This window comes from Falco punctatus, assembly GCF_963210335.1.
Source record: "Falco punctatus genome assembly, chromosome: 1".
Lineage (NCBI taxonomy): Eukaryota > Metazoa > Chordata > Aves > Falconiformes > Falconidae > Falco > Falco punctatus.
In genome coordinates this window covers 86,421,338-86,441,001 of record NC_137580.1, presented here as the reverse complement: position 1 = coordinate 86,441,001, position 19,664 = coordinate 86,421,338, and the positions used below count along the sequence as shown (strand labels likewise).

The 19,664-nt window shown below is 39.6% G+C and overlaps 1 protein-coding gene across 4 annotated transcripts in view; it reads left to right on the top strand.

Moving 5' to 3' along the window:
• Positions 1 to 19: 19 nt before the first annotated feature.
• The window catches only part of ZDHHC8 (zDHHC palmitoyltransferase 8), a 127,023-nt gene continuing 107,378 nt past the window's right edge, over positions 20 to 19,664 (top strand). For 2 of the 4 annotated variants that reach the window (XM_080373953.1, XM_080373956.1), the window contains exon 1: positions 20 to 8,270. In XM_080373953.1, the coding sequence (XP_080230079.1) occupies positions 8,167 to 8,270 (104 nt within the window). In that variant the 5' untranslated portion in view covers positions 20 to 8,166. The other 2 variants (XM_080373954.1, XM_080373955.1) reach the window with 2 other exon arrangements.

Here is a 19,664-nt window from a genome sequence, read left to right as displayed (position 1 = left end):
TGAATGACTTAATTTGTCTTAATCTTAGATATTGATGACTCCTGCTTAATGTTATTGCCCTCTTTTCTTTCCCTCGTTACTTATTCATGCATGCTTAAATGATTTCAAGACATTTCCATTCCTGTTTAGGTTAACTGAGCCATGTTTACAGTTCATGGGTTACAACCATCCTTAATGCAAGTCTACATTCAAAAAAGAGCAAAGTTATGAGGAACCGCTAAGTAAAACTTCTCTGGATAGCATTTGGCTGAAGAATGTCTTAATCTTCTGAACTAAAGGATGATTAGTCAATGTTCTAGTCCATTTAGAAGCTATAGGTATGCTGTTCTGAAAATTAAAAAGCAGTAAGTATTTTTAAAATTGATCTTGGTGACATAAGGCTTTCTTTAAGTGATTTGAATTATAAACTTCCCTATATGTAATATAGACAAGCAAGAGATGTCTTTGAAATGTTTTTTGTAGCTTACTGTATACCAAGTATTCTAGAGTTCTAGCTGATGTAGCATCTTGTCCCCCCTGCCCAGGTCACCCAGTATTTGTGCTTTCTCTCCATCTTCACTGTTAACAAAGTTATTGAGATGATACAATGTGACCTGTCTTGTCAGGCAATGGGGAATCTTAAAATAATAGCTTGACTCAAAAATTGTTGTAGTCTTTGGACAAAAAGGCAGGCTTGCAGTGCAAAAGTTCCTTACTGAATTTGTGGGGGCAAGTACTAAAATATGCCAGTTGCCTTATACTTGTTTCTGAAATGGCAATAACCTTAGTGTGATTCAAATGCCAGAACCTGTTTGAAGGTATTGTGTCAGTAAAAATGGATCATGCAGAAACTTTCCTAATTTGTTGTTTGGACAGTAGAGAAATCAACAGAACCTTGCATTTTACAGGCGTGTGCTGAGACTTAATTTATCTCTAGCATTCTAGAGATAAATTGGATTCTAGGCTGTTTTAACACCTGCAGTTGAACTTCTAGCGTGTTTGAAAGCAGTCTAAAATAATGGGGAATATAGTTACTGCAGCTGGCTACAGATAAGGCTTTTTTAGTACTTCTAACTTCAATAACTGTTACTGAGAATATGGCCAAATATAGAAGATACAAGTGAAGATTTTTAAGAAGTTTTAATCCATTTTCAGTAAAAAAGGAAACTAACATAGAAATAGTAAAGCATTGTCAGGTGCTAACATCTGCAATTTGTATGAATTCTTCAAGTGTGGGGAGATGCTATATAGCCAGACTTAATAACCCAGCTTTTGTTGGCACTGATCATTTCATGTGCATAAAACAGGATGGATGAGTGTCAGAGGACACCTGAATAATGAATTTAACTTAGAAATAGTTACATTTTTGAGCCTCAAAATAGTATCTTCTTAACAGGTAGTTAAGGTCTTAAAAAAATAGACAATTTTTTTATTATAAAAATTAATTCAAAACAGTACTCTCTAAATCTCACGTTGATTTTGAAGATACGCTAATAGGTTAGGTTTTTCCATCCAGGAATAAGCTTGTATTGGTGATACAAATCTCATTCACAAATTGCAAACACCCTAATTTGTTGTATTTTAATACTAAATGATGATGTTGTTCCCCCCCGCCCCATAATAAGGCAGCTTATATAAAACACAAGTTCTCTGTGATACCAAAACCTCAGAAAATTGGAATTCATCTCAAAAGTATGCAGACACAAGAATGTTGTGAATCTTTATTTTTGATGCAACCTGCTCAAGAAATACCTGTATGTAAAGGGCAAAAATAGGACTCTGAATATTTCTTTCAATTTTGTTACTAAATGTCTTGGAACTTGCTTAATCTAAAACTTTGAAGGATTTAACTGAAAAATGAGGGATTATTTTTTTACCTATACCTTCATCATGGAAAGAACTATAATAGGGCTGTACAGAAGAGAGGTGGGGTTTGCAGGTATACCAGTTCTTCTCACTTGGTATTCAGTGGAGGCTGGGAGGTGTTTGGTGCAGAAAGCATCTGCAGCCTGAGCAGATGTCCATGAAGGGGCACCTGCAGCCCAGCCCAGCTGTACCAGTTAGGGGTATGGATTTCCCAGTTTGAGAATGTTGGGTCCAGAAGGTGGATGCTGTGCTTTATGGCTGACAATGAATTGTGCTAAACTCTGACCTCTCACAATAGAAATGCTATGCCTTATGCTGCTTCACCTCTCAAGGCATTCCTTTGAATAACTTAATGAAAAAGTTTAATGTTACTAAAAACTTTTCTCTGAAGACAAGTTATCACATTCAGAGTTCAGAAAACTCAGCTTGATATTATTGATTACTTGCAACTGATGTTGCAACTATTTGTGTAGAACTGGAGATTGTGCGAGAGAGAACATTATAAACTGCCATGCTGTTTTTGATCACCTGTATAGATTGCCATCAGCTTTCAATGCAGAGTGCTTCAACAGTGGAATGGTTATTTGAAACAAACCCAAACCTCTCTCCAAAAGGTGTCTATGGCAAGCTAGTGTCTTAATTTTGATTAGTCAAACTAATTTCTAAGTGTTCTTAAATTGCTGAGGTCATGTTTATGTGTAAACTTGCACTACTTTACTGAAGAAGTGTATAAAAGGATTTTTTAAATTTTGGTTTTGCTTTTATGATGGTTTATTTCAGATTTACTTTAAAGGTTTAGCTTGATTACTCTTTAAAATAAGAGAAATTGCTGGTCTTTCACTAACCTTAACTAGGTCTGACAGTGTATCATTTTCAGAGTCAGGAGATGAGGAAAACTAACTGCAACAGATCAGAATTATTTTGCTTCCTGAAGAAAAGTTTGAACTAATCTGCTGTAGAGTGTACATGTAAGTGATTTCTCAGACTTCAATGCATGTGAAAACAAGGTGCTCAAGTTAAGTAGCTTGTGCAATTATATGAAGAAATAATTCTTGAAGTTGAGAAAACCGACAAGCACAGGAGCAAACAAACCTTATATTAAGGGTTGAATAGTTATTAGTATCTACAGCTAGGCATCGGATTTATGACCACTGGTATATTTTTCTAATATGCTAATTTTAAGTATGGAATTTCTTTGTTCACTTCAGTCATGTTAGACATTAACCACTGACTTAAGACCTGTTCATATTTGAAAGACGTGTGTAACTAGTTTGCTATAGTCTCTTAATGAAAATGCAACCTACATTAGGTCCATAAATAAATAACATGTGTAGAACTCCTTAAAGCATTGATGGTGAAGCTGAGGTTTGTGGGGCATAGTTTGTTATGCTTTTAACAAATATAATGACGAATGTTTGAAGTACAAACAAGGTACTAGTACAATTCTGGGTTAGATGTTAATGTACAGCAAACTTATTTTGTGGAAGGTGTCTGACTACTGCAAGCGTTTCATTAACTTTATAGCCTTAAACTTGCTTTGAACTTTCAAGCTGGAGAAGTCCAGATTTTTTTGTTGTGTTAAGTCTTGATGCTGCAAATTTACATCAGTCGATTCACTGTGTTGTAGATAATAACTGTTGTATCAAGATGTGTAATTCACTTACGTGTTAACAGAGAAGCCAATGGTGTCAGAGATTCTTGCCTATTCATGTTGTACTGGCTGTCCTCATTTCAAGTAGCTAAAAGTATATAGTTTTCTAATGCTGTTTTTCCATAAAAGCAATTACAGCTATGTAAACATCAACAAAGATGGAGTGGACGTTAAAATGACTGAATATTTTGCATTCTTTGGAGGATATTTCTCAAGACTACTAGGTATAATTAAAGTTATATTGCTTCAGATAAATAGTGCTTATCAGTTTTAATATCTTAATTTGTTTGCTGGTACGTGAACCACTGTTGGCTTTCTGAGTTTCAGCAGCGTCATTCAGAGTGATACTCCATCCTAGTGGAGGAGGATTACACTATTAATGGTTTTAAACAGGATGGTTGGTGAATCTTTAAAAAACTGTTCAGAGGCCTACATTATTCTAATGTAAGTAGTTCCTTGTGGGGATGATTTAGGAATCAGTCTGTAAGTAAAGTGCTCAAAGTCTCATAATAAATGCAACTTGATATGCCCCATCGCTGCAGCTGGGAAATGTGTTACATGAGTGAGTTTTGCTCTAAACAAATGCTATTCCACGGAAAAGATCTGTTGGAAGAGTAGAAAATTATGTGGGATATCTGTTTAGGCTACTGAAAAGTCATTATGAGGCAATAATTTCTTGATAGATCTAGTAAGAAACATGCAAGTAGGCCTGGCTTGTACGCAGAACTGTCTAGCCTTGCTCGGATTTTCTGCCAGCACCATGCTGCGCGTGATGGTCCAGATGTCCTCTGTACCAAACACTGCAAGTCTGAGGGAAAAACAGCTTTTACTAAACACCTAATTGCTGATCCTTCAGGGTCCTACCAGTGACCCTGAACAGCTTGCAGGTCACTGGAACTACATGGGCTGGCAAATGCATTTATTGTAGTAAGCAAATCCAGTAAGAAAAGTAGAATTATTTATTCTGGTCATTGTTTAATGACAACAGCTAGTATGAGCTAGGAGTTAAATTGCCCAGTGACTAATAAAAGATTCCAGGGATTTTTGGTACTTCCAATTGTACAAAATAAAAAGGATTTTCTTAACCGTGTAGCTAAGACTTCCAGCTAACGTAGTGCCATGATTTGATATGATAATTGCATGGTCATCAAGAATACTTGACGCTAGCTCTGTCATGAGTTTTCTTTGATCTTGCCAGCTTTGAGAATGGTACCCTGGCATGTGGCTCCAACAAAACTTCTGTGGTTTGCCTTTCTGGGGTAAAATCTCAGAGTAAAATCTTGCAAGAAGACATGCAATTACTAGCCATACTCTGCCAGATTATTTTTAGATTGTCCTGTGTAGCTGTATTTGTTCTTTGGGTAGTCATTAAATCTCTTCCTAACTCATGCTGCTGTTGCTGTTTACCTCAGTGCTGCCAGAATCTTCTGGCACGCTGATAAGGTAGTGTGAATCCAGAAACTACAGTTCCAGGAGACCAGCTCTGAGACATGCTTATTCTGCTGTAGTCAAGTCCTCAGACATCCTTACTGTTTGAATGGTAAAGTCATCTCGTGATTTCAAATATACTTGCCTTTTAATAGCGAGGTTGAATTTTGCTCAGCAGTGCTTTATGCTGTCTTGGAAATAGACCATTCTCAAGAACTGGAATGCTAGTGGGAATGAAGTGAAGTGTGAAAACTGCTGGACACCAAATTACAGTAATTTATTGTTTTCTGATAGGTAGTCTACAACGTACAGCAGCAAAAAAAATAATCTCAAAACACAATTCAGCGTAATGCTGTAGCCTTGTAGCACGGATGTCTCGGCCCTCTTTTGGGACTGCTGGTTCTGCATGACAGCAGTGTTGCATGGCATTAAGTGTCTTGATCCACAGGATGACTGCAGCTCAGCCCAGACTTGCACAGTCATCTTTAAGATAAGTTGAGGTTTGGAGATGTGCCTTTTTTGTTGCTGTGAAAGTTACAGTTCTTTGTGCACTGATACTCCATATTTGCATTGCTATCTTTAGTGACCCTCTCTACAGTGTTGAATGACTGGGATATTAAAAAAACCATGCAAAGTTGCTTGCTGCTGAGTACCTCTCTTCAGAACAAGAGTGGCTTGAAAGATTGCCCCTCTAAACTGGGGCTGTTACAGTAAGACTGGTGAAGCATTAGTGTGTCAGAGTGATAAAGGGAAGACCATTCAGAAGGGTGGAAGGAGCAGGAGCACTGATTCTGCCTTTAAGAAGCAGACTTCAAAGAGGTAAGGATCCTCATAGGAAAATACAGTTGAAGTTCACGAAGTACAGAGGACAGAGTAGGAACAGTCGTCTTAAGAATAACTCCTGTATTCACATCAAGGAATGTTACTGTCCCAGGAAGGCTTTGTCCTTCAAAAGGATGAAATTCAAGTAAATCACCAACCTCCAAATATGTATGTTAAAATAAACTTTGCTTATTGTTCCCTAACAACCTGCTAGAAACTTGGCAGATTGCTTCTGTTGCTCACCTAGAAAGGAAACTTGCCTGTCTCTGCTAAAAATGCAGATCTGACCGTTATTGAGAGTTAACTTCTTCACTACTTTTCAAGCCCTGAAACATGCATTTGAGTAAGTCTCTTACTGTCATTACAGGATGCTAGCCAAACTTCACAAACAGTCTATAATGCTTCTTATGATAACATTTTCCAGTTTAAAATAAAAATATCTGGAAAAATAATCAGGGTTCTGTTTACAACTGAAATTCTTGATCAAGAGTGTTGCTGGTAGAGGAGGGGGGAGGGCTTGAACTGATCAAAGTGATGAAGTCTCTGCTTATGTTATGCAAGTGGTGCTAAACTAATTAATGACCTGAGTGTATTAGGTGTGTTCCTGAAATGTATCTTCCCAGCTTAGTTTTGTTGAAAATTAATCCAGTTACCCACTTCAAGACTACTCAGCAACATACATCAAACCATGGTGACAGTGATCAAGAGATTTGCTTCCAAAGTATACTTTTGATCCAACTTAATATGCTAGCATAGATGTGCCTGAAGGCTTTCAGATTAGTATGCAGAGTTTGGTTCTGTGTAAAGTTGTTGACCTTTTGATTAGTTACAAGGACTTTAAGAATCATTTATTTCAATAAGCTGGCATGACAAAGAGTAGTAAAGCATAGGAAACATTTAATGTCCTCCAAGCATTCAAAAATAACTTAAGTAGGTGTTCCTCCCTTTCCTCAAAAATCTAAGTCTGGAGTTCATTTTGAGTTGCTTTCTGGCTTTACTCGTTTTTGGGTAAACCTCAGCATTTTTAAAGTTGTTCTCAGAAGACTGCAGAATAAGTTCTGTTTGTTTTTGGACAGGGGGCAGTTGTTAGCAAAAGCTGAGATATCACATAACCATATGTCTTCAGGCCTAAACTTGCTGGCTTTGCTTATATTAAAGCTGATGCGCACAAATTTTTTAACGGTTTGGTTTTTTTGTGAACTGCAGAGTTGAGGACCCTTACTTGCTTTTTTTTTTGTGTTGGGTTTTACCTGTTCTTAATACCTCTAGGACTAGTCTTTTAAGATGGGGAACAGTAACATCTTTTCAGAACCAAACTGAGGTATATACTTTCTAGGGCAAGCTTACATCTAAGAACACCCAGCAGAAGCTGCACATGTGGCTTTTGTTGTCTTGCACAGTGGTTCCTTTATCTGCATGTTGGCAACTGCAAATGGGGGATTAGCTGAGGAAGAAAGCAGGAGGGAGGGTGCAAGCTGCAGCTCCTGGTCTTGATTTCTAAACTTCCAAGTGGCCTTGAACCTTTGCTCCCGTCTGAGGGTTTCCTTCTGACTAAGGGAAGCTGCTGGGTGGTGCCCCCTGAACGTGAAAAGAGCAGCTATTCACACAGCGCTCTTCAGAAAGCCGTTTTGCTCAACTTTCTTATGTTACCTTAAATTACCTCTTTCTGCCTCCTGATGCTACTAGATAGATTTAAAAAGAACAGGGTATGGTGTCGTTTCAGTTACATTTGCACTCAGTTACTCATCTTGGATTTAGTTATATTTAGCAGAGTGCAGCAGTTTTCTCAATACTGTGAATCAGGGTTTGGCTGAATAAAATGTAGGGGGTTTATTGACCGAGCTAGCAACGCAGAATTTGTGCCCGACTTGACTAGTTCGGAATTCACTGCAGGCCCCGGTCCTGCAATCCGCTTCCCTCGGAAGCCCCCTCTGCTCGGCGCAGAGCCCTGCCCAGCTGCGCGGGGTGCTGCAGCGGTGCAGCTGCTTGCAGACCCGAGGTATTTTGCGGTCAAGCCTTAGAGCAGCGTTGCAAAGCGAACGGGGAGAGCGCTTTCACGCCCCACAAAGAGCCTTGCAGGGCTCGATAAATTGCCTCCCCCTTGTAAGAGGGGGGGATGAGATCCGCCCTGTCCGCAAGGGCTGCTGCGGGACGGCCCGGCTGCGGGGTCCGCCGCCCCGCCCGGCCCGCAGCTCTGCGGGGCCCCGTCCCCCCGCAGCGCTACCTTAAGGGGCTGCTGACATCAGCCGAGTGGGCCGGGCGGGGTGGGTGGGATTTCCTGTGCTGGAGGTCAGCTGCTCCGGTCCCTCGCCCGTCCCTCCCCGCCGCCCGGGTCCCGCTCTCCCCGCGCCGGAGGGACCCGCATCCTCCCGGCTCCCTCCTCTCGGGTTGGATTTACCCAGTGATGTGTAAACTACAGGATGCCCAGCAGCACTGGAAAGAGGTTTAAACCTACTAAATACATCCCTGTCTCCACAGCAGCTGCCTTATTAGTGGGTTCGACTACTTTATTTTTTGTTTTCACGTAAGTACCGCTCTGGCGGAGGGGGGGGGCCGCGCGGGGGGAGGCGGCCGGGCTTGACAGCTGCTCCAGGCCCCGCCGCTGCCGGTCCCGCCGCCCGCCAGCCCTTCCCGGCTCGGCTTTGCACAGCCACCCGATTTCTCCGTATCATAAAAATGTGTGTAGCGGTCAGAGCCACCATTTCGTGGCACGTCAACCTTACCGGACTCCTGCAGCTGCCGGCGGTGACCATCAGAAATGCCCAACGTACCGCAGCCCCCTCTCCCCCCGGCTGTGCTAGCGGGGCTGGGGTACGGGAGAGCGGCACCGGCAGCGGCGGGAGCGCGGCCGGTCTGTGCCTGGTTGAGTCCTCTCGGCCGCCGGGGGGAGAGCCGGCCTTTCCCCGAGCCTCGGCGGGTGCCGGGGCCGAGCTGGCAGAGCCTTGGGCAGCGGCAGGAGTCTTGTTCTGCGCGTTACAGGTTTTACATATTTTTATGTAACTGACCCTAAAAGCTTGGGGATCTAATGAACAAATTTAGATTTGCTTGAAGGAGGGGAGGGGGAACCAACACCCCACCCCCCCACCCCCCGTTCCTTCTTCTCTCGTTCCTTTTTCCCTTAAATGCAAAACAGAGCTCTGGCGGTCTGCTCGCATATCTGCTGTAGTTATATTAATATGTGAGTGGTGTAGTGATTTAGCTTTCAGTTTCCTCTCCTTTTACATAAACTCGAATTATGTGGATTGCTAGCCCCTTCTCATGCTGGGGTAACGGCAGCTTCCCTGCAGAGGCGGTGTTGGTATTTCGGGAGGGATGCCACAAAACTGGGCTCTGAAATGAGCTTTGACTAAGCTGCTTTTTGGGAAGGTAAAAAGACATCTGTTGGCTATTAAGATTTATTGTTTCACTTATTTTGAAACTATGTTCCTTGTTTTGCCATCACTAATTTGTAACTGAGCTTAGTGAAGTTGTTAAAAGCAGAAGACTATTATAACTTGTATCTTATGTCTTCATCCTTCTTGGCTGGGCTGTGATACAATTCTCAATGTTTCAAAATGGTAAATCTTAATGTAGGATTTCAGAATAAAATGTAAATGTTGTTTTGTCTAACAGTTTCTTAAATTGGAACAGCTTTTGACACAGAGTTCTGCTCTTGACATAACGTGACTTGATTTCTTGTTGCTTGTTTTTAATGCATTTCATATGAAGTACTGGTAAATCCTTTCAGGGTATTACGCTGTTTCAAGAACTGGTACAAGCCCCAAGAACTGGTACAAGTATAAGCCTATCATTCATCATTTGGGCATCTAATTATAGTTAAGCGCTCGCAGGCAAAGGCAAGACAGAAGTTGGCTTTTGTGATGAACTTGGTTGACACTGGTATTGTGAATATTTTTTCTTAAATGGTTTTGTAGACAAAAAAAAGGGGGTCTTAATGCCAGCATTTTTTTTGGTTTGTTTTTGGTCTTGAGAAATGGATGTATGCTAAGGTTGTTTTGGAAGCTGTATGTTTGTTTTCACATGATACTTCCAATGTAGAGCTACAAATTGCTTAGTGATGTAAGACTTTCCTGGTAACACAGTTGTTGCTGAAACATCCCTTTGGCAGCAGGACATGAACAGAGATGTTTGTTTTAGAATTTGTTACTGTACAGAATAAGCAATTGGTTTTAGTCTATTAGTGAATCTTAAACTTAACTCTGCTCCCTCTGTTATCAGTGAATCATTACATGCAGAATGAAGTATTTTTAGGAACTCTCCATATTGTAACTTGGCCTGTGGATCTTGAAGTGTTAGTAAATTTTTTGAGGACTGTCCCAGACATACGTTCTCTGCTGCTGCCAAGTCTTGTGTGTAATTAAAGTAACACATAATTGAGCAACTGTTGTCAGGCAGTATTTGAAGTCCTGTCCATTCAAAAATACTTGGACAAATTTGTATGGAATTGCTGTTGGTTGTGGGTTTTTGTTTTGTTTTTTTAATCCTGAGCAGTTTTAGTAACATCTGTCTTTGTCTTAGAATCAAAGCAAGTAGTATGCATGAGATCAGTGTCTTTTATGGGGCAGGGTGTGTTGTGTGTGTGATCCCCCTTTCCTGAGCATCTCTCTCTTTTTTTTTTTTTTTTTTTTTTTTTTTCCTCTGGGCAGTGTTTTGTGTCCTGAAGATCCCGTTGTGATATGTTATTAAAGGCTGAGATAGACCTGAATTTTCACGGGTGTTGATTTGCACAGCTCTCTTGATGTTGAGTACATCTCTTGATACGCAGCAGTTGAGGCACTGGCCTAAAGTTGCTTCAAGTGGTGTTAGTGATACAATCCATGCTTGCTTGTCATATCACAAGAACTACATTAGATGAAGATTTACTCATGTTTTTATTAACTCCTTATTTGTGTCATTAAGCTTTAAGGCTGCTATGTCTATTAATGAACTAGCCTGTGCATAAATAACATGAGGCTGATGATGGATGGGAGTCACATATCAAATTTTGGGGCAGATCAGCTCAGTGGGATATCAGGAACTACAGCAACTTCAGTGTGGTGAAACTGAATAATGGAGGTTAATGTATGTGGAAAAATGGAATAATAACTTTTTTAAACCCACTTACTAAGTAGAAAAAATAATCCCTCTAGGGCACTGCAAACGTTTGAGTAACGTACGAAAAACAGAGACTCTTACTTGGCTTTCTCCCTAGACATGGTTGTGGACTCAAGCCACGTGTTATGAGTGTCTTCTGCTAGATGAAAAAGCTCTTTGAACTTGAAGGCTAGGGTTAGCTTTTTAGCAACGTAGTCTTTATTTTTAGCTTTTGTCCAAACACCTTGGCTAAGCAGCAGCACATAAAGAGTGTTTGAAATACACAGTATCTGATGTTAGTTCATGGTGGTGTTGATCACTTATACTTCGGGAAAATTCCATTATAGATTCTCCTTTATGCTTTTATCTCAGCTAACTATTTAGGATTCACTGCATCCCTGTTAGATTCCTTCTGATTTTATGAGGGAGAACTAAACTATTAGCTATAGAGATTATTGCCTGGAAAGGCAACTAAAAATTGCAGTTGTATTATCACAGGCTTTTAGCTCTCCATGTGTGTTCATTTAATAACAAACATAACTGTGTGAGTAGGTGGTCTAATCTGTTATAGTAGGACAGTAAGCAAGCATCAACTCTAAACATTATGAAGGAATGTATCAATAATGTTATATGTAATGATTAGGTTAATTTACTTATATGAACAAACAGAATGGCATCATGAAGGAAGAAAAAATTCTTCTTAACATAACCAGAATCCAGAGTGAATCAGCTATAGCAAACCTGAACTTACTTATTTCTGCCAAAACCTTTTTTCATCATATTTCTCATAAGGCTTTTTTGTTAGAGATAACAATTTAACCTATTTCAGTGAAGCCTGGGCTTCTTACACCTTGGACTACTGACTGCTACGGTGTAAACCTTAGTGTGGTCATTCAAAGCACCTGAGATTTGAGAACTTCTCACCTTACTTTAGCTTGTGTAACTTCAGTATTAGTAGATAACATAGCTTAATTGTCAGTAAGTATAATGCTGTAAAACATAACGTCACCCAATGAACTATAACAGTTGGGCTTAATGATCTGAAAGGTCTTTTCCAACCTGAATGATTCTGTGATTATTCTGGAGCTAATAGTTCTCTTCACCTGTTTAAATTGTGTTACTCACTGTAGTTTTTAATGCTGAGAACCTCTGAGTTAGTTTACCAGCTGCAATGCCTGTATCTGTAGGTTATACCGCAAGTTAAAAGCATAAGGCTTTAAGGAAAAACTGTGGCTCATTTCAGCAAGGAGAAAAAAAAGCTCTTTATTCTCTCACTGAATATTGTAGACTAGAAGTTTCTGATAAAATACCCATTTTCAGACTGTGACTTCTGCAGCATGTAGTCACTTGAGCATCTTTGAAGTATGGCAGAAACATAATTCGTAACAATAGTCCAGGTGCCAGCACTTATATAATGGTAATAATGTGACTGTATATTATACCTTTCAATGGGATAATAAAATGGGTGATTTTCTGGGTGAAGTGAAAGCACAAGTAAGGTGAAAACTCATTCAGTCAATAACTGAAAATGAGACTCCAACTTTGTTCTTAGAAGTCATAATGGGAAGTAATCATAGGTATATGCCACAGACAGGCAATTGGCACTCGAATTCAGTCTGTGACACAGGGAAATTTAATATCTGTAACCTTCAGAAAACAACTGAGGAGTGATAAATTTGTGTAGAAGAGCAACTGTAGTTGAAGTCAGAGTAGGGATCTAAAGAAAATGAGAGAAATGGCTTATACCCTTGCTGTTCGGATAGTAGAAGGAGGAAGAATGGCTGGTAGACTGTACTCAGTAGTGGGGCTGGTGGATTTACCTTAGCCAGGAGGAAAGCTTGGCTTCATTCATGTATGCTTAAAATTTTTTTTGCTATTCCCCCCACATTTGTATATCATGTTATACAGTATTTGATGAACTAGAAAGACTTGGCATTTCTGCAACGGCTAATACATCCAGGTTAGCTGTATATGAATTCAGATACACTTATATTATCATGAACGCACTTCTTGAATCTTAAGTGCACGTGCACCCACCCACCCAGTTATCTGATTCTGCACTGGAATAGCCCTGAAATACATATGTAATAGCATTTTAAAGTTCAAAACTATAGTAACTGTGTATCTAAAATTCTTGAACTACCAGATCTTCTCCAATGAGAACAAAAAGGGGAAACCATAGTCTGCTTTTATATCTTGGGTTTGTTTAGTCACTAGCAGAGGTCAAGCTAATAGAAGATTATCTTTGCTTTAGTGAATTTGATTTGTATCCAAAGATGTTTTTCTTACCTAAAGTATTTTAAGGACTTCAGTGAACTCCAGTTCCAGATGTTCAACTTCTGCTGGTTCAGTGTTCAGATTTCAGTTAGGACAAATGATAAAATGTGATTTAAAATGTATGCTACAGATGTTATGGAGCTTCATCTGCAACACAGGTGCATTTTATACTAGCCTAGAGGAAATGGAACTGGATGCTGATAAGTAGGTGCACAAAAATTAATTAAATAAAATTAAATAGATAAAATCATTTTTCTTCCCATATGCCAAATCAATAAATTGCTGGAACTGGTAGGGAGCAGCTTTACAAAGTATATGTTCACCGGCAGCCATGCAGATGACACCACATGGAGGAAAAAGGGTATGTAAAAAAGTGTGCATCAGTTTAATCAGGTGCATTTCAAAACTGACTTCACACTGATTTCAAGTAGTGCAGTTTAGCCTCCTGAGATATCTTAATGTTTTCCATCTTATAGATGCATCTATAATGGCAGGTTTTCCCTGTCTGCTGTACTCGCCATCCAGAAAAGGTAAGGCTTGCCAGGTTGACCTGAGTCATCTCAGTTGTCATGTCTGTCAGCTTCTGGAAAATATTTATTCTTGTTATGACAAAGAGATGTCCTTTTAAGCTGTGGCGATTTCATCTTGGTATATAATTTTTGTAAAGAAAATCTAGACAAACTTGTCATACAAGATAAAAAGACAGGGAATCTTAACAAGAAAATCAATTTAACTAAAGTGTGAAAAGGTTTGTTGGTTTTTGGTGTTTTTTTAATGCTGGAAGAGAGCTCAGTTTTACTGCTTTTAACTAGTTGATTCTATCATCTTTGCTTCCAAGGGGACCAGCAAAGTTGGCAATACTTCTGTGTATTTCCTTTAGAAAAAAACCGGTGTTTATTATCAACAGGAATATTTTTTCTCACTGTAGTCTGGGAGAGTGAAAAAGAGAACCATCTTTGACGGTAGTAAACAGCTAGGCATCTTCAGCTGTGGGATGCACAGCTATCTGCATGCAGCCATCACAATGGCATTTCAATGCTCACTGTAGATCTAGTTTTAAAGGCAGAAGAGCTAATGCAATGGAAGTTATTCCTGTGCATGGGCTGTCTACAGCTGTAGTCAGTGTGTGATTTATGCCAGTAGCAACCTCATTTCTATTTTTCCTAATGAGCAGAGATCAAGGATATATAGAAATAGGAATGAGAGGGTGTCACAATTAGATTGGGGTGGGCCTCTCAGCCTTTGTATATGAACATGCAAGCATTTTTTCTATTTTTGTTTAAAGTCCTTTTCAAGATGCTAATGTAAATAATGTCCATGTTTGTCCAAGTATGCAACATGTGTATCCTTTTATAAATAGAAGCAATATCTATAAAATCATTCAAATTATATGGAACCTCAGTTGGTTTGTTAGTAATGTAAACTAAGGGATGCTAACTGTTCAAAACACAAATAAAACTTAAATTGAGAGACAGGTGTGTGTGGTGATCTTGGAGGTCTGACTTTTGAGGTTCATTACCTGGGACAATTGCTAATCATACACTTAACATTTGTGTGTAAACAACTTATTTGCTTACTAGTGCTTCTTAGCTGAAATCAGCTGTAGGGCCCTGTGATATGTGAGACCTGGGAAAGATGACCTGGACCAGGTTTTCTGTTCTTAGTGTATAAGCTACAAGGAAACTTTTCAAGGCCTACAAAGGGAAACCATGAATTTTGTCTAGCTTGCATTGAAAGATGTCTGGAATACAGTAATAAGGTAGTATAAGCCAATTTAGAGCTTGAAATAGATGCATACTGGAGTGGGGAGAGGCATCTTAAAAGTTGAATGAGTGCTACACTTGTGGAACATTGATTTACTGTCCTTTGATTTGAGCCAGTAGATACAAGACTTCTTTCTCACTAATCCAAGAGTAATCTTCAATTTGGCTGCACTGTTCCAGAGCTACTATTAGTTGATCATTTGTCAGTGGGAGCTGCTAATGAAATTAAAAGGAAGAGGCATGGGGGTTGAAACAGTAATGCTGCAGTGTTTAATGGAAATTCTATATTATTTTTTGTAAAGAATACCATAGATTGGAAAAACACGATCAGCCTAGATCTTATGTTACCCTAGGAGAATTCAGCTTTGGGGGTCCTTGGTGACTGCAATAACCAATTCAAATGAGTATACCACAGAACAGTGTATGCTACCTAAATCTTCAGCCAGTAATCTGTATCCAGAAAGAGGACTTAATTAGTCACTGATTGTACTCCTGCAATTGCTAATGCAATTTAGCTAGACTTGCTTCAAAGCTGTCCAAAGTGCCTAAAATTCTTTTTAGGCAGAATTACGCAGACATTAGTGGGTACTTGACTCTTTGTTTTTCTCAGAATGGCTATTATGGAATAAACTGTACAGTAACCCATACTTAGATATTGCAGTGGTTACCATGGTTTTCTGTTTGTGAAAGTGTAAATACAGAATTTGTGGACTTCAAATGTGAGATCCTTATCCTCACTGTTGTGTGTTGAGATCATCCAGTAACAAAGGACAGTGCAGCCAGGTGCAGCAAAAAGACCTCTCGAATTTTAGATCTAAACTCCAAAGCAGCTGTTTCCAGTGTACATGTGCACCATTTTGTTACGTACTTTAATATTGTGTCAAGTCACATAATTGGGAAATGCTGCCCTTTGTGCAAGAGAACAGCAAGCTCTTTGGAGCAAGGCTGGCAGTATGAAGCTGGGAATACATGAAATACAGATTTTTGTCAAACCACATATAAAATGATGGCATCATTTTTTGATGAAGGAAGGCGTTCATAGAGGCAGACTACTCAGTAATTCCCATGGAAAATAAGGTCTGTATGTGCCACTTTGAAATGCCTGTTCTCCAGACAACTCCGGTACGCAGAATATTCTTAAATGACCAAATTACTTTTAAAGTTGCTGCCTAACAAAGCAAACTTGAAACTGCTTAAATATATAAGGGCTTTCATAAATAAAGTCAGACAAAGCCTTACTCTCTCAGGATTCTTAAAACTAAATTGGCATTTACATTAGCTCTCTTTCATGTCTTCAGGGAAATAATCCAATGTAATATCTATATCAACACAATTTTAGTATGGTGCTGGGAATAAGGAAAGCCTGGACATTTCTATAAACAAGCATAATTTTAATTTAAACTTGGGTCAATCGCAGAAGTGCTTCAAAACAGAAAGGTTCAACTTAAAGTTTTTCTGCCTACTTTGATCCCAGTCGGCTAGGAGGGGCAGGTATTTTCTTATGGAAAAACACTTCCTCTCCCCCTTTTCAGCCAGTTCAGTTTCAAAAGTTATTTGGGATAATTTTAATTGTGTGTAACTTCTCTTTCAATTTTTTCATGTTGAGATCTCATTTTGCATGTTTAGCTTTCTCTGAAGATTAATGTTTGCCCTAGCAATAAGACCCTGCAGATGTCCTGTGATCTAATAACGCTGTGGTTAGCCCTTGTCTGCTGTCAGCAGCTTGCTGAACTACCTCCTGTGTTTTACCAAACCCCAGCATTTGATAATATAGTTTCTTGGCTCCAAGTGGCAGGAGCTGTTAGGTGGGCTTGCTCTCCTGTGGGGTTTGTGTCTAGCACTGGGCTCGGGAACTGCTGCCCAGAGACTTCCCCCTGGAACCGCACTGTTAATTTGGCTTCTCCCACATTCCAAGGCACTGTGGGGGAACAGGGACTTGGGGATGTCTGTATGATCATGTGGTCAAACCTGTGATTTGACCAGTAACTCTGGGTTCTTTTTTAATTTTTAATCTGTCGTTCCATTTCTTTCTTGTACAGTGCCTGTCTCGCATCTATCTTTTCTCTTTGAAGATGTTGCTGCAACCCTGGCATCCTGGTGTGTATACGCACTTCTGGTTAAAGAATCTTGTCTGCTTGCTTAAGTGCTATCTAGGTGACAACTGGAAATCACCACTCACAAACTTGTTGGTAGAGAAATGTTATCCTGATGCCTGCCTCCAAATCAATTCTATTTCTTGTCCACCTTCAGTTATAACTTCTGCAGCTGGCCTTGGACCAGGTTAAATGCTTAAAACTGTTTGAGACGCCTGCAGAAGCTAGCTAGCAAAAACTGCTACAGCTAGAGCCATAACAGTGAAGAGGACATACGTGCTAACCCTGTTAAAATTTAATATAGTTATATATCAGTTATAGTTATAATTTAGTATCGTAATACACAGGGTCATTAATTCTCATCATATTCTTTAATTCTGTTTACATTGTATGCTAATTAGTCTGCAAAGAACTAAGTACAGCCTTGTATAGTAACACAGCTCTAGAGAGTTTTCATACTATGTGCATTTTAAAATAACATTGTATGAAGTGACAGCCTTTGTCTATAGTTTTTAATTTGATCAGTGCACAGATAGGCTAGCTTTGTACATATCCTGTTTCATGTAAATGGCTAACAAGTCTTTGATGAAAACAATAAAAGTATCAACAGGCACTGGATTATTTTTTTTCCCCAAAATGACCAAGTTTTGATAATTCTGTAGTAAGAGATAAGAAATGGCTGCTTCCCGATACACAGTAAGAGTCAAACAGAAGGAGATGTGAAATCACTGAATCTGATGAGTTGTCTTCTGATTCATGTATGGAAGCTGTAGCACCTGCAGCAGCAAAGGGGATTAATATTTGCCACAGAAATGTCAAAGTGCAAAGATAATGCAAGATTAAAATAACAGGACTTGCTAGGTGTGGCCATTAAATCCCTGTGATTTTTTTATTATTATTTTTTTTAATTGCAGAACAGAGCTTCTAGTCCATGTCCAGATGCAGAACTGTATCAGAAAATAAATTGCAAGGACAACCTCAGCTCTTCTTGGTAGAGCTCTGCTGAGAATGTACCCTCATCTTACCTAATATATCCATTTCTAAAGTTAAATTTTGAAATAAAGCCTGTCTGTATGAGCAATGCTCTCAAGAAGCTGGGGGATAGTGCAGGAAGACAGGTGGATGGAGTTTGTTTATAAGAGTGAAAGGGTCGGTTCCTTGAAATTGGATGCTTCTGGTTGTGTCTTCTTTGTGTATTTTCAGAAAATGGCATTTGACAGATAGATTGCAATGATAGTAAGATGAAAGCTCTTACACATGACATTGAATTTAGTGATGATGACGAACTGTTTTCAACAGGTTGGGAAACATCTGCTTTCATTCTCTAATGCTTAAGCTGAAGACAACTAAACAGAACATAGTATAGTGACCTTCTGTTTTGCGTTTGGGCTCTTTCTGGTAGGAAGCTTTGAGCGTGGTCATAAGCCTTCATGGGACCTTCCTGACTTACTCAGGGCTGTGTGTGATTCCCATTTGGGAGTTGCCTGGGAGACACCATTACTCAGAGGGCAAGGATGCAACCAACAGAGACTTGGGAAAATGCATGGGGGTGTATATGTATTTTAAAATTATTCTGGGCTTAGAACTATTATTAGGGCTGCCTAGTGCCTGGGCTCAGGTCTTAATTCTGCAAAAAGCTTTCTGTACTCTCTCTGACAAGTGGCTTAATCCTTCTTCTGCATTAAGTGCAAAATTTTATCTGTAGCTGTCCCTTATACCGGTAGCTAGCTGGGGCAAAACAGTGCTGCTCCTAATGTTGAAGTCTCTGTCCCTTCTGGTCTCCAGCAGCGTAACTTGTGAATTAGGTCATCAGTGCTACCGTCCCTGTTCCTCAAAGAGTGAAACTGAGGCAGAGAGGCACTGTACAATTGGAGTGTTGGTGTTTTGGAAGCTTTGTACGCATGTGCCAACTCCAGGCTGTCAGCCCAGGACTCAAAGGACATCAGTCCTTCTGAGAGGGCTTCTGAAGAAAGGGGCTATTCTACAGTTTCTGCTCCATCTAATGTCACTTTGGGCCATTCTCAAATGCAAGGGTGTGAAACGCAGCAAGACTGTTTTGTTTCTTTCACACTTAAATCTGCACAAATGTACAAATATGGAGATACATATACTTAAAGCTTTGTTGTCTGTCTTTAAAAGTTTAATGGTAACATTGTAGTCTTTAAACTTTCATTTGTACGTGATTCTACAATGGCTAATTACTTTTGCTGTAGAATTTTTCTTGCATTATATTACAAAAACTGGTGGGATAGAACTAAACATGATATCTGTGGTTTGAGAACTGAAAAATTAATGAATTCGTCTCTAGCCTGCTGTGTTTGATTTATAATTCATATCTAATAAAATAGAAATGTACTTCTGAGCCAGCTATCATCTCTCCATTTACTGTCTAGGTGGGGATTTTCCTTTGGTGGATGTTGGGGGGTTATGAATTTCTGGCCCTAGAGTGCTCCTGAAGAAGGTGGTCACCAGACCCATGTTTTCTTCACCTATTGTTTCTGTCAGGCTCTTTATGTTCTGTAGTAGCTGGCTCTAGGATTTATGCTGACCCCAAACTGCATAGCTGCTGTAGCAGACCACTGCCATGACCCTTGACTTTCAGCATAACCTGAGTGTGTGGTTTACCCTTTCAGAGGTGCTTGACAGCAGAAGGAAACAGAGAAGAACAATGTTTTCTAAGTGTCATAAGAAACTACTTACAACCACTCTCCA